The following is a 16106-nucleotide window of genomic DNA, read 5'->3' on the forward strand; positions in this document are numbered from 1 at the left end:
CCGGTCTTTCGACCGGCTGCCGCCGCTGCCATTTCAATAAAAGAAAAAAAAAACGCCCCCGTTGTAGGCTACGTGACGATTAACGTAGCCTATCATGGCTAGATCTGCAAAGTCAGCCTTGATAGGCTACGTAAATCGTCACGTAGCCTATCACGGGGGCGTTTAAAAAAAAAAAACTTTTTAGTTTGTGGCCCGGTGAGGCGAGGCGCCTCCCCCCCGGCCTGAATTTCGGCCGGGCGAGGCGGGAAGCCTCCCCCCCGGACTGAACTTCGTGGGGGGAGCAGCGAAGCGCCTCCCCCCCACCGCGAAAAGCTTCGAGGACAGGTAAGTGACTTTCGTCCACCCCTAGTACGAACCCAACTCACCCGTCCAGTCCGGAGCATCCGCTGGGGGGGGGAGGCAAATGGGGGAGGCGAAATATTTACGTAGCCTATCACGGCCAAGGGCAGGGACACAAATGGCGTCTGCTATGCTATTTGCGTCCCTGCTCTTTGCCGTGATAGGCTACGTAAATATTTATGTAGCCTATCATGGCCAAGGGCAGGGACGCAAATGGGCTTGGGCCCTGGGCCCACCCCTTTCCCCCGTTCACTGATTGCTTCAGGGTTTCCCAGCGTTTGTGCAGTTTGGTCCCCATTCTAAAAGGCTGAAATGCCTCTCCTACGGGTTTCTTACTGGCAGGAAGAGCTTTTAGCTACAATACACTGGAATTTTGGGCCCTGCCCCTTTTGGCTTTGACCCTGGCCACCACTGGGACGCAGCCCCCCAGAGTTCTCCGAAATGGAACCTGGCCCTTGCACTGAAAAAGGTTCAACACTCTGGCTTGATGGGAGGGCCATCCCTGACCACACCCCTTCATCTGCATATTCCCACTCTAGATTCCATTTCCTGGTGTGATGCTACAGCGTTGCGTGAAGTGGAGAGAGGCAGTCTCTGTGTCACACAAAAAATTGAAATTTTGCCCAGTTACTGAACAAAAGGCACCATTATGCGAAGTCGTTTCGTGTCATGAAATGGACTGAATTCCCCCCCACCCCCCATAATGGGCAATTCCAAGTAAAGGCTACAAAATACACATCGTTAACACTGCAGGCTCAGAAGCCCTTTTGTTAGGCTGATGGCCGGCCAATAGTCCAGAAGGGTGGGTTGATGCTCATCGGTGGGAGCGAACGATTCAGAGATGGTCTCCTGATAGCTGGGGAGAGCTTTCCACAGGTTTGGGAATGAGACACCCACCCGGATTTGGAGAAAGTGGCACCCGTCTGGCTGAAGACAGGCAGCAGAGAGACACAGACAAAAGGAATTTTGTGGGTTGAACAAAGGCAAAAGGAGGCACCCGGGAGTCGTAAGCTGGAGTTAGCTGGAAAAGGAGCCATGAGGGTGAGGGAGGTGTTGCTGTCTGGGAATCTACTGCTTGATGAAGGAATACCTCTTTGCCAACATTCGGTGGCAAACTGCTGATCGTTTTGCCACCAGCATGCTGCCGAAGTCCAGTGGCAGGGGTGCGGCCTGTAAGGGGAAGGCCAGAGGGGTGGAAAGAGGCCCGCTCCTGCCCTTGAAGGCCTTGAATTGCCTGCGACAATTGCCTCGTGCGCCCAGCAGGCCTGCTCCGCTTTTAATAGCATTGCAGCACACCAGGCAGAAAGGGGCATCCTTCTCACAAAAGGAAGCTCCGATTGGCCAGAATCCTACGCTATAGCTTCCTTAACATCATGATTCATCCGGACCCAGATGGAGTCCCGTCGAGACAGACCTGCTGTCTTCCACACGGAGAGCTTTGTGAGATTTAAAAACAACCACCACCAGGCAGTCTCCCAAGGCTGGATGGAAGAACATGCTGGAAAAGGCAAATATTTGCCATGCCGTGTTATTCATGCTGGCGATGTTCTTGCCTGCTGGACGTCAGAGAGCTGGGAAGAAGGAGAGACAACAGATGGCTGATCTCCTCATTAGGCTCTGTACGTTGTATTTAATTTATTATTATTATTATTATTATTATTTGCCAGCGGAGCTGTTCGGAAACAGATTTTTTTCAAAAGAGAACACTGAATTGTAAGCAAGTGAGAGAATCGCTTCCTCCCTGGCTCTCGGTGGGAAGTCGCTACCCTCAGCACATGCATACACCGCATCGCCAATTAAATACACAACTCGATGCCCAGCGGGGAATGCAGGGCTGCGCAGCTGTGCATTTTGCATGGGCATTTTCCTTCATGCGCCAAGAAATCTATGCACTTCGCACAAGTCGTCTGAACGTTTTTTGAAAATGGTTTATTTTAACTCTAGGGGTATGCATGTGTGTGTAAGCTACACCTGATCCTTGGCTGTGTCCATATATTAAATAACAGTGTGCACTAGGAATGTCGGAGAAGTCCGCAATGGAATCAAATGAGTTTGCATTTCTGGGAATCTGACCTGCAGATTCTGCAACAGACCAGCTTTCCCCAAGTCACACGGATTCTGCAGAATATTCTTTTTTAACTTTCTGGAATTCCATGGACTTATGGATTTCCCCCCCAGAATTCTGCAGACTTACACATTGTTTCTTTCACTTTGGGGGATGGGTATTTGTGCTAATTTGCATTCGCTCTAATTTGCACCAACTAATGCACATTAGCACATTTGTGCACCTGCACCATTATTATTAAGTGTGCATTATCATTTATGTGCACTTGCAGCAATGCAGTGATGTAAATTAGCACTAATGCAAATTAGCGCAATTAGAATAAATTTCTGGTTAAAAAATTCCAATTCCATCAATGAGCAGATAATCGAAAGAATGATGCCTGACAGTCTGTGAAACACAGACAGAACGGATTTAACAAAGTCTGTACATCCCTCCTGTACATCCCTGTGATGGGCATCACAGGGAAATCCTGTTTGCTTCTGGCATGACGGATCCCTGTGGCACCCCGGACTCAGTGCGCATTTGCAAGCTGAGCAGCAGGTCAGTTCCTGAAACTCAGGAACTTTCCCACCCTTTTTTCAATCCGCGAGCTGTGATTTGCACAAAATCATAGGTATATTTACAGAAATAGCAATTTGCGCAAAATGCCTGGCATAAATAGTGTAATTTGCACAAAATTGAAAGTGTAAATGACAATTTATGCCTACAATTTCATGCAAATTCTTCTATTTACAGCCACAATGTTGTGCAAATCGCGATTTCCATAAAGATTTATATGGAATTATTCCGTAAGGATTGCATGATTTATGCAAATAAAAAAAGCAGAAAACTGCGAGCTTGCCCAAAGTGGCACACGTCAAGTCAGGCAAGTCCAGGGACCTACAGCTGGTATCTGGGCGGCTGAGCTGGTGAAAACTTGCCAAGTTCTATCCCCCAACTAGGTTCCTCCGACATCCCAATGCATCCCTGGTGTGCACCAAAACCTGTTTCACACCCCACTTTGGTGGTTGGGGAATTGGGCCGATTTGGCTTGGACTGATTAAAGCATGACCCATTTGCATCTGGTTCAAAGCAGAACTTTGCTTTAGAAAATCTGATGCTTCATATATCTCCCCATTGACTTATAAAGGGAAACTGGAGGTCATCTCATTTCATCTCATTTCCTTTTCTGTCCAGTACCCATACAAATAACTTTGTTCTTTGAGATCTTCCTTCATCTGTGAGTGGCTGGCAAAAAGTTACGATAGGATGACTAAAGCCACACTATGGTTCCTGAGGTGGGCTTCCACCTGCAAGTTGTGTTACTGAGTTATTCTTTGGATTTTGATATGGGTTTAAGGTTCCTGAGAGTACATATAAGTTAGCTCATTCTATGTTTCATTTTATTTGAAATGCAGATGACCACATCTGAATATCTCCCTGCTTGGTTCTGGAATGTATACACTCAGCTGGAAAATGGGGTTCATTTTCATTCTTCTGATTATCTCAGGATTGGCCTCACACCGGACTGCATGGCCTATATGCTAACCTGCTGTTTGAGGAATTTAAGGAAGCTCTGGAAAATAGGCTGATCATAGAAATATAAGCCATAAGCCTGGATTCCCATGTGTCCAGATTAAGATAGATAGATAGATAGATAGATAGATAGATAGATGATAGATGGATAGATGGATGGATGGATACATCAATATATTAAAATGCATTCATTAATTTTAATTAATTTTAATGTGTCCATGTGGTTGAAGCCTTTATTATATTATTTTGAAAGAGGGTGTGTATCTGTCTATCCATCCATCACCTCTGTATCATCAAGACCATGAAACCTAGACACCTGAAACTTGACATGTATATGATGGGGGCCCTAGGACTGTGCACCATGGGGCTATTTTATTTTAAAATACATTCAGTAATTTTAATTAATCTTAATGTGTCCATTGAAACCTGCAGTAATTTTTTCAGCCACTAGAGGCAGACTTCAGTAACCAGCATATAGCTTTGCAGACCATACAGCTGGAAGCAAGGGGAAAACAGCAGGCCAAGGGGGGGGGGAGTTATGCACCTCCCCCCCCCACTGTTAGACAGGAGAAGGGATGTATGGATTTTGTAAAATCCATTCCATCTGCATTTCATGGATTGCCAGGTGCCTCCCATTCCATCATCTGCTCATTGACCGACTCTGGTTTTCCCAGTTTCCCAGATTTGTGCAAATTCGCACTGGTGCAAATGCACGAATCTCCCCAAAATATGCAAATCCCCCCCAAGTGTGCATTTTCATGCTTTTAACCTATGGGAGCAATGTACATTTTCATGCTTTAACCTATGGGAGCAATGCACATTTTCATGCTTTAGCCTATGGGGGAAATGTGCATATTCACACTTTAGCCTATGGGACAAATACGCATTTTCATGCTTTTCGCCTATGGGGAAACGTGCATTCTCTGACAGTGGCTTTTTTTTTTTTAGGTTTACATATTTTTCTACCTGCAAATTTGTGTAAAATTCCAGAAAGTAAAAAGCCAGTCTGCAAGACTGCGGAATCCATGTGACGCAGGAAAAGACAGTCCACTGCGGAATATGTGGGCCAGATTCATAGAAATCCAAACTCATTTGTTCCAGATTTCTCCAACATCCCTAGGCAGGACAATGGAGTGAAGAGACCCATCCCTTAAGAGGCTGCAGGAGAGCACCATAACAGGAACTGTGCCTAGGGGTGCCAGTGGGCATGCCTTCACTCAGATGGAGGGGACACAACATGTCCAACCCTGACACCGGTGTGAGTTTTCTTGCAGCCTTCGCTGTATGCACGAAAGGCTGCAACCTGTGCAGAGCTGGGTCCATTCCCTAGTAATAAAGAATTATAACCAATCACATGGGTGATGTCACCTTTGTGTCTGGAATGTAGATAAAGGCGGAATCGACACATAGCACTTATGCCGTTATCGTAACTATTGGTGCCCCTTGGAGTCATGTGTACCAATGGTTATGATAACGGTATGATAACGGTATAACCATGTTATATTCAGCCAAAGAGTGTCTCACTGGGTTGGTGGTCCAGACTCCTTTTTGTTACAGGAGGGTATAACCAGGGGAGGCTCTAGTCTTGATGGGGGGTCATAGAATAGTCCTAGAATAGTAGGGTTGGAAGGGGCCTACAAGGCCATCAGGTCCTTGGCATAGTGGCTTCTGATGGGCTCTCTCCTACACTGCTGGCAGGCTTCCCTGACTACACTCCTCTGACTAGCCGCCATTTTGAATTTGCCCCAGAGTGATGCTACATTGCAGGCGTTGTGTCGAAATCTAAAATGGTGGCACTGCAGTGCTGTGTGCTGGGGACAGTAACGTCAGGAGCAGGGTCTTGGGCAGGCGACAACAGCGGTGACACCAAGCCCAGACATCTGAGACAATCCAGCCAGGTGAGTGACTTTCCAATCTCTTTAAAATGGGATGTTAATCCTCCTTCAGTGTAGGGGTGTCGGAAAAATCCATCCGGGGATAAAGTTTGTGGAGCTTTTAACAGCTAAGCACGCTGGGCTTCAGTTCGCTTACCCGCAAGCTATCCTGACTCGATGCCGATGTTCAGTGTTTTTCTCTTCCCTTAAAGCGACATCCCTTAAATTTTCCCCTTACAGCTGCAATTTGCCTAAATGTCACTTTAAGGTGGAAAAAAATCTGGAAAAAGTTCCTGGATTCCAGAACAAAGCCTTGTGAAGGTAGGCCTGACTAGGCCTGGTTAAGTAGCGTGGATCAGGTGAGGTGCCTGATGGGATTGAGAGAATGTGTATGTGTTTGACCATGAGAAGGTAATTGTAGGGATGTATTTACCTTAAACTAAGGCCTTTACGGCCACAAATGGTGTCCCGGACGCCATTTGCGTCTGCAGTCAGTCAAGTCCCCTTCAGCCAGCGATACGGCATGGCGGCCGTATCGCTGGCAATCCAGAGCCAGAGGATCCGTCTGAAGAGGATTCCATGTGGAGTCGGGGTAAGTCTTCTATCCATGGCGGAATTCTCCGCCATCCCTAGGTAATTGTAACTTGCTCATTATAAGCAGGAAATTCCTATCCACCAAAGCAGCTCATCCCGAAAGATAAGAAGGCAGCTGTCCTGATAAGACCATTGCTGAGCTAAATTTCTCTCGAGCATGTGTTGTGTATTTTCTTTGTCCTCCAACTTTCAGTCTGTATTTATTTATTTATTGCATTTCTATTCCGCCTTTTTTCCTCTTGTAAGGAACCCAAGACGGCTTACATGATCCTCCTCCTCCTCCATTTTATCCTCACAACAACAACCCTGTGAGGTGGGTTGTGCTGAGACTCTGTGACTGGCCCAGAGTCACCCAGTGAGCTTTCATGGCCAAGCGGGGACTAGAACCCGGATCTCCCAGCTCCCAGTCCGACACCCTCACCACTACACCACCCTGGCTGTCTATAAATGCATCCTGTTTCTGGGTCGGGGTTGTTGTTTTTTTGGTGAGACTCAGTTTTGACTGACTCTCCCACAGCTGTGTTGCGCTTTAATAAATTCCTGACTGTTCAACCTCAACCTGCCCTGGATATTTCCTTAACTGCCTGTAGGTCGGCTCACAAATGCAAGCCAAGTCAGGGGCTCTGGGGAAATCCGGCGAGCCTAAAACGGGCTGGATTTCCCTGCGATGGCTTTCCCTATTTCAGCCTGAGGCTGAATTCAACTTAGAGGAAGCTTTCGGAGGCTGCATGAAAGTGGTGGGTGGGGCAGAAGGCAGAATGAGGCGGGGCCAAAAACAAATGGGCTGGGCCAAAATTACCAGCCTATTGTAGCTTCAAGCTCTTATTGCCAGAGTAGCTCAGCTTCCGAAGAGGAACCACAAAACCTGGGGGAGGATCTTTCCCAGACTCTTCCAGTCAGGGAGAGACAGACTCCTCACGTTTCAATGGTCCAGCTGGACGGAGAGGGCCTCTCTTCACACACCCCTGTGAGAGATGGTGAACAGGGAGAGCGGGGGCTTGGAGAGCCTGAATCCTTAGACGCCAGGCGCAGGCGCAGAGCCAAGAGAGAGATGGCCGGGGTGGAGCTGAGGCGATCTGCCCGATTGGCCCAGTGGGAACAGCTGCGTGTAGAGACCTCGCGAGATAGAGGCAGATCCCCCCCACATTAAGCTAGGAAAGTGTACCCGCCTTTTCTCAAATGGTGGGCAACGTTCAACCTTCCTAGCTTCCCTTTGAACTCCCTGAAGGCTTTTCCTTTGCAGACTGTGAGTTACGGACAATTTGCACCTGTATGACCCATTGAAGTAAAAAGATTGAAGAGCCACGGATAGAAGCCTCTTGTCCGTGTTTCCATTTAGCTGTCTGAAGTTCAGCAGGGACAAAAGGGAACCTTGGCACTGGGAGAGGCACTTCAAGCTGTTAGAATGTGTGTGTGTGTGGGGGGGGAACCGCACAAAAGGCAGGAAACCACCAAACGATAAGTGGTCCAGGGAAGGGGGTGTGGCTATCTGGGGCCAGATTTGATCCCTGGGGTGCCTGCTTTTACAACTTTGTGCACCGATGGCTTACTTAGTCAGGCGGCTCTGGTGGATGTCCCTTGAGGAAAGAAGCCTCGGCCGATGCCAGCTTTGGTTTCTGAGAAGCCCTGGGACACAAGAAGAAGAAGACGAGAAGTTTCCAGCCTGCCACCTTCCAGCTGAGTGGAACACAGACCTCCTCTTGGGCTCCTGCCAATGACGAAGCGAATCCAGCAGGCCTGGCCATCGGAGACTACTGCGGATGCTGCTCCTGGCATAATCGGAGCCATGAGCCAGCTGGCTAAGCTAGGAGCAGCTGCTTCCCTTTTTCAGAATGAGAAATCATCCCCGTGGCCTCCTGCTAGCCCGCTCCTCAGCACGGAAATCCCTATGACTCATTCATCCCTTGATGCACTGAGAGCAACAACAAAAAAAGGAAAAAGGCCCCCACGGTTTGCATGTACCGCCTGGGGGTGTCACTTTTCATCACGAGGAAGCCACGCTTCCTCCGTTTTGACCCTCTGACCCCACTCTCTGGGTCAGCCTCCTGGGGTGGGGGGGATTCAGGGAGAGGAATCATAGAATAGAATCATAGAATAGTAGGGTTGGAAGGGGCCTATAAGACCATCGAGTCCAACCCCCTGCTCAGTGCAGGAATCCAAGTCAGAGTATCCCTGACAGATGGCTGTCCAGCCTCGTCTTGAATGCCTCCAGCACGGGAGAGCCCGCCATCTCCCTAGGTAATTGGTTCCATTGTCGTATTGCTCTAACAGTCAGGACGTTTTCCTGCTGTTCAGCCGGAATCTGGCTTCCTGTATCTTGAGCCCATGATTCCGTGTCCTGCACTCTGGGATGATCGAGAAGCGATCCTGGCCTTCCTCTCTGGGACAACGTTTCAAGGACGTAAAGAGCGCTATCCTATCTCCCCTCAGTCTTCTCTTCTCAAGGCAGAAGGGTCAAATCCTCCCTCCCTGCGACACACACGAACACACACCTTTTTCTTTCTTTCTTTTTTATTGAATGGCTCATCTGAGCAAAGGTCTGGATGTGCCTGATCTCGTCTGATCTCGGAAGCCAAGCAGGGCCAGCTCTGGTTAGTTCTTGGATGGGAGCCTGCCTGGGAACCGGGCTCCTGCATTGAGAAATGCATCACTCAGTAGGATTCCATCCCATAGCAAAAGGTAAGCTGCACAATGCAGTGCCGGATCGAACTTCAATGGTGGATTGGCCAGCTGTCAAACTTTGCCTTAGTGTCATGATTTTGCGCGGGACGAAGCAAGCACTTGCAAAAGAGGACATCAGACTGCAAGAGGGAGAACTCTATCTAGAAAGCTAGCACCTCCATTAAAGCACTTCCTGCTAACATGCTAGCTTTCCGCATGCATGGATTACATTCCCGAGTTAGGGATGCTGGAGGAATCCGCTTGGGGGCCAGAGCACAACACGTTCTTGTCGGCTCAGCCCCCCGCCAGGCTTCAGTCTCTTTTCTGCTTACTGGCCCGACTCAGTCTGCAGTGAGTTGGGCCAGTTAGTGGATTTTCTGTGGGTTTTTATTTCCACAAATTACACCTGTAATTGGCGCAAATTTGTGTAATCTGTATTTGCGCCAATTGTGGCCGACACCAAAAAGAAATACAGGAACAGTCCCTGGAGTTCAGGGAAAACCTGTTGGGAGGGCTGCGGAAGTCCATCAAGCCCCCAGAGGGCCGGATTTCCAAGCGACAGACATCCATATCACCAGTATACCACTGTGGTGTAGTGGTTAGAGTGTTGGACTGGGACTTGGGAGATGCAGGTTCTAGTCCCCACTTGGCCATAAAATTCACTGGGCCTTTTACTGACTCTCAGCCTAGCCTAGGTAAAATGGAGAGGAGGACCATGTAAGGCTCCCTGGGTCCCTTGCAAGAGGAAAAAAGGGGGGATATAAATGTGTATGTGTACACACACACACACACACACACACACCATTACGATACTTGGAGGACGATTCAGGCATGCATAGTACTGTCTCTGTGGCTGCACATTTGGATAATCCAATATGCTTCTGGTCAGAATTCAAGGTTCTGGTGATGACATTTAAAGCCTTAAGCGGCTTGGGACCTCCATATTTGAGGGAGCGCCTCTCCCTGTATATGTCTGCCCAAGGACTGAGATCTGTTGGAGGGGCCCTCCTCTGTGCCCTACCAGTGCGAGACAGACACTATGTGGGACGTGGGAGAGGGCCTTCTCTGCTGTGGCACCCCGGTTGTGGAATGCCCTCCCCACAGAGGCCCGACTGGCATGTACATCAGTTTCATTTTGGTGCCAAGTAAAAACACGGCTTTTTACCAAAGCCTTTGAGGGCTAAATGCATTCCTTAAAGTAGCACACTGTTTTAACTGTTTTATAGTTTTAGATTTTAATTGGTATTAGCTTGTTTAATGGTTTAATATGTTTTTAGCTGTTTAAATTATTTATTGTTTTATACTGTTTAAATATATTTTATCTGTATGCCTCCCTGAGACCTTAATGATATAAGGCAGGATACAGATGTTTTACATAAATAAATAAAAATAAATAATCACATGCATTCTCCCCTTGTCTTGACTCGGCCTAAGCTTTTCCAGTGCTTCAAGTGTTCACCCATATTCTGGATCAGAGGGGTTGGGATGTTTTGGCCCTCAAGGGCCTCCTCATCTGTCTCCCCAAAGTCCCCACCGCCTCCAAGAAGTGAGAGGGGAGCAGGATCCATTGGGAACTGCCTTGATGCTCAAGTTCTCATGCCTCTGCTTGCCCTTTATCCCTCTGACTGGGAAAGCCACCATAGTTGAAGATGCTCCTGGGAGTGCCTTGAAGAGAAGATTCCTGAGGGTGCCATCGGCCAAAGACAAGGTTTAAACTTCCCTTTCCTACGGCCTCTGCCTGCGACCACACTGCCCAGTCTGTGTGTGTGTGTGTGTGTGTGTGTGTGTGTCTGTGTCTGTGTGTGAGAGAGAGAGAGAGAGAGAGATGCCCTGCCCATATTGGGCAATAGCTCCACCTACTACTAGCCCCCAAGATCCTTTCCTCGAGTGAATGTGTCTCTTGGGCCGAAAATGGTTCCCCCATCCATGCTGTATCAAAATAACCTCTGACAATGGTGGGGAAAATCTGTGTGTGGGGCAGGGTAGACGCACGGAGGGAAGAGGGCAGCACGTCCCAAAAGAGTGCCATCTGCACACCTCTCCCAGAGATGCCTCCACCCCATGGCAGAGAGGCTCATGGTACAGCCTTTGGGAGAAGCAATTTTTCCAGCTCTTAGCAAACAGATGTGTCACACTTCCTATCTTGCCCTTTGGTCACATTGAATGTCTGCATGTGCCCCCTCCAGAGGACAGGAGGTTGCATTGCACCAGAAGCTGAGCATCAACAAAGCAGCATGGAAGTCTCAAAAACCAACCAACCCCAAAGCTGGTGTTTATAAATAAAAGCCTTACTTTGAAGTGAGCAAATATAGGACCATTCACTCCATTCATAATTGGAAATTACTAAGGATGGCGGAGAATTCTGCCACGGATTCCAGAGAGGCCAGATTCTAAAGAACCCCGCGGAATCCCCCCAGGACGGACCTACCTGGTAGCGGATGCGGTGGTGGCGGCGGCTCCAGCCACTGCCGGGCTGCTGCAGCCGCAAATGGCCGCTGTTGTAGCAGCCACCATTAGCGTCCCTACGCTAGCCCGTGATAGGCTACGTAAATATTTACGTAGCCTATTACGGCTAAAGTGGGGCTGCAAATGGTGTAGGGGCCATTTGCGTCCCCACTTTAGCTGTGATAGGCTACATAAATATTTACGTAGCCTATCACGGGCTAGCGTAGGGACGCAATGGCGTCCCTTACGCAGGACGCCATTTGTGTCTGCAGCAGCCCAGCAGCGGGTAGAGGCCCCGCTGCGGGTTGGCCCGGCCGGCAGCTCTGTGGACTGGCCGCAGAGTGGAGCCAGCCGGGCAGGATTCCGGGGGGGAGGAACGGATCGCCTCCCCCCCATCGAGGATTCCGGGGGGAGGAACGGATCGCCTCCCCCCACCTGCGGAACCCGACGGAGCCAGGTAAGTGGGGTTTCATACACCCCTAGAAATTACTATTGACAGAACTTGATGTTTTTTGGAAAGAACAGTTTTACCACAAACTGATTTGGTTTTTTTGAAGTGTGTGTGTGTGGGCTGTATGAACGGCCTGAACAGGAACTGCACGGGAAAACTCAGGGACACAAATGGCATAGCGGACGCTATTTGCGTCCCTGCTCTTTGCCGTGATAGGCTACGTAAATACTTAAGTAAATAAATACTACATAAGTAAATACTTACGTAGCCTATCATGGCTAAAGTAGGAAGGCAAATGGCGGCTGCAGACCAGGGCAGCCATTTGTGACCACAGACTGGGGCAGTGGATGGACTAGACAGCCAACAACAGGTAGGGTTCATCCCGGGAAAATTTTGCGGGGTGGTGGTGAGGGTTGCCCCATTCCGCCACGGACTCATTGGAGTCCGTGGCGGAATTCTCTAACATCCCTATGGGCTCACAGAAATTCACTGAATTCCTTCTTGAAGCTCATTCCACCTTGAGCCTCTGTCAGATTGAGAATTTTGTTTTCTTTCTTTTCGCGTGAAAATCCATGTGTATTTTCATATGGTTTTTTTTTTTCAAGTGCATGAACTGGGTTCATCTTCCTTCACATTTGAAAGTGTGCACTTATGCAAATATGAGCTTCCCAAAATTTGCATTTTCACACTTTAGCCTATGGGGGTAAATGTGTGTCTTTCCTGATTTGGGTGTGGGCGTGGGGAGACACTTGCATTTAGGAACACAAATGAGGTGAAATGAGCTTTGAGGAAGAATTCCAAGAACCTCAACGAACTCGAACGTCGCCAAAAAAGAAAAAAGAGGGGAAAGACATCACCAAAAAGATCAAAAGAGGACAGAGATTTGCATAAAATGTGTATGTCCTAATTTATATGTATAGATGTTAAATTAGAAATGACTATCATTTCAATAGAAATACAATACCTCCCAAATCAAACATGAGCACGTGTCTAGCAATTTGCAAATATTTTGTTGGACATGTCCTCATGGTCACATTTGGGGCTTCAAACAAAGCATGCTTACATATTTTGCAAGCAGAAAAATGCTTGCAAATCATGCTCACAATTGCTTGCAAAGCATGCTCACAATTGCTTGCAAAGCATGCTCACATATTTTGCAAGCAGAAAAATGAAATTCTCATACAGCTCTAGAGAGAGGCAGGCAAAGAAGGCCTCAGGGCCTGTCCCAGTTGGACTTTTCCCTCCCTCGAGGGGCATCTATCATCCACTGCTTTATGGGAAGGATTCCAGGAGGGAGAGGGAGATGAGGGTAACACTAGACACTGGCTCCTGTTCCAGCTGGATCCTCTCTGCCCCCAGTGCATCTTCCACCAACTCCTCCAAGGGAAGAATTCATCATCATCAGGTTACTCAGTAGGATTTGTATCCTGAAAGGTGACATGTAAATAATTGTGATATGGATGGATGGATGGATGGATGGGATGGGCAAACGTGATGTTCAAGCTCACTAAAGTTCTCTGAATTCCTCCTCAAAGCTCAGTTCGCCTTGTTCGCATACCTGAATGTAAGCATCTTTTTTCCAGTTTGGAAAAAAAATGCACATTTTCCCAATTGGAAAAAAAACCCGTGCATTCCCCCCCCCCCCAGGCTAAAGTGTGGCCATGTGGATTTGGGGCAGGGGAATGCACACTTGCGCAAGTATGGATCTTTGGAAGTGCGCATATGCACACTTTTGAACACGGACACACATTCAGAACATTGTGAAAATTTCCCGAGACTTGCGTTCCTGCTCATGTTTGTGTTTGCAGTTGTGAAATTCTCATACATCCCCGATAGATAGATAGATAGATAGATAGATAGATGCATAGATAGATAGATGCACAGATAGATACATAGATAGATAGATAGATAGATAGATAGATAGATAGATAGATAGATAGATGCATAGAAGATAGATAGATAGATAGATGCATAGATAGATAGATGCATAGATGGTTGTTAGATAGATAGATAGATGCACAGTTGATAGATAGATGCATAGATAGATAGATGCACAGATAGATAGATGATAGATGATAGATAGGTGCATAGATGATGATTGATAGATAGATAGATAGATAGATAGATAGATGCATAGATAGATAGATAGATAGATAGATGCATAGATGATAGATAGATAGATAGATGATAGATAAGTGCATAGATGATAGATAGATGGATAGATGATAGATAGATAGGTAGATAGATAGATGCATAGAGAGAGAGAGAGAGAGAGAGAGAGAGAGAGAGAGAGAGAGAGAGAGATGCATAGATGATTGATAGACAGACAGACAGACAGACAGACAGACAGATAGATAGATGCATAGATAGATGCATAGATGTTGGATGATGGATGGATGGATGGATAGATAGATAGATGCATAGATGATAGATAGATAGATAGATAGATAGATAGATAGATAGATAGATACATACATACATACATACATACATAGATGATAGATAGATAGATGCATAGATGATAGATAGATAGATGATAGATAGGTGCATAGATGCATAGAGATAGATGCATAGATAGATAGATAGATAGATAGATGCATAGAAGATAGATAGATAGATAGATAGATAGATAGACAGATGCATAGATAGATAGATGCATAGATAGATAGATGCATAGATAGATAGATAGATGATAGATAAGTGCATAGATGATAGATGCATAGATGATAGATAGATAGATAGATAGATAGATAGATGCATAGATAGATAGATAGATAGATAGATAGATGCATAGATAGATAGATGCATAGATAGATAGATAGATGATAGATAAGTGCATAGATGATAGATGCATAGATGATAGATAGATAGATAGATGCATAGATAGATAGATAGATAGATAGATAGATAGATAGATAGATAGATGCATAGATAGATGCATAGATGTTGGATGATGGATGGATGGATAGATAGATAGATAGATAGATAGATGCATAGATGATTGATAGATAGATAGATAGATAGATAGATAGATACATACATACATACATACATACATAGATGATAGATAGATAGATGCATAGATGATAGATAGATAGATGATAGATAGGTGCATAGATGCACAGAGATAGATAAATAGATAGATAGATGCATAGAAGATAGATAGATAGATAGATAGATAGATAGATAGATGCATAGATAGATAGATAGATGCATAGATAGATAGATAGTTAGATAGATGCATAGATAGATAGATAGATGATAGATAGATAGATAGATAGATAGATGATAGATAAGTGCATAGATGATAGATGCATAGATGATTGATAGACAGATACATACATACATACATAGATGATAAATAGATAGATGATAGATAGATGATAGATAGGTGCATAGGTGATAGATAGATGCATAGATGATAGACAGACAGACAGACAGCTTTTTCTAGACAGGCCTTTGACCCACCAGGCCTCTTCCGACAGTCCCCAGTCCTCACGCAGGCACTCACCCTTGCTCCTCCATCATTTCCTGCAGTTCCATGCATTTCAGCTCCACGCGCCGTTTCCTCTCATGGTCCAGGATCTCCCGGTGGGCTTTCTTCACCAATCCAGCCTCCACCAGCCTCACTTCATCTTCTGGCTTGTGCCAGGTGCCCGAGGCGCTGGGCTGAGGGAAGCCGTTGGATGCCTCCTGGGGCGAAGGCATCCTGGCGCCGTTGTTGTAGAGAGACATGCAAGATGGGGGCTGATGCAGCCCACGCTGTCTGTTGTCCCTGCCAGAGACGGGATGGAAGGGGGAAATGTGTTTATTTCAACATCCGCAATGATAGAAGGAAAAACAAAGAGCTTTTGATAGCTTAAAATCATTTTAATGATTGTTGTCTTTTCTGTTTGGAACCAGTGAGCATGTGTTGAAGGCAGTAGGGGAAAAGCCAAATAGGAGTTTGCTCAGAGGCTTAGAGAGGGCAGCAGGCTAATTCGCTTGCTCTCCCCCTTTCTCTTCTCTCCCTTTCTCTCCCTTTCTCTTCTCTTCTCTTCTTTTCTCTTCTCTCTCTCTCTCTCTCTCTCTCTCTCACACACACACACACACACACACACACACACACTGCCCCCACCCCCCAAGAAGACCACGTTGCAGAATTTTCTCTGGCACTGCCAGC

The 16106-nt window shown here is 46.7% G+C and overlaps 1 protein-coding gene across 1 annotated transcript in view; it reads right to left on the reverse strand.

Moving 5' to 3' along the window:
- The window catches only part of SRRM3 (serine/arginine repetitive matrix 3), a 111112-nt gene extending 95460 nt beyond the window's left edge, over positions 1-15652 (reverse strand). Inside the window, exon 1 of the mRNA XM_084822678.1 lies at positions 15456-15652. Within this exon, the coding sequence (XP_084678804.1) occupies positions 15456-15652 (197 nt within the window). The remainder of the gene's footprint in view (positions 1-15455) is intronic.
- Between the last annotated feature and the right edge of the window lie 454 nt (positions 15653-16106).

The sequence above is a fragment of the Heloderma suspectum genome, chromosome 16 (assembly GCF_057233095.1).
Source record: "Heloderma suspectum isolate Gila_16-S chromosome 16, 16-S_ref, whole genome shotgun sequence".
In the NCBI taxonomy this organism is placed as follows: Eukaryota; Metazoa; Chordata; class Lepidosauria; order Squamata; family Helodermatidae; genus Heloderma; species Heloderma suspectum.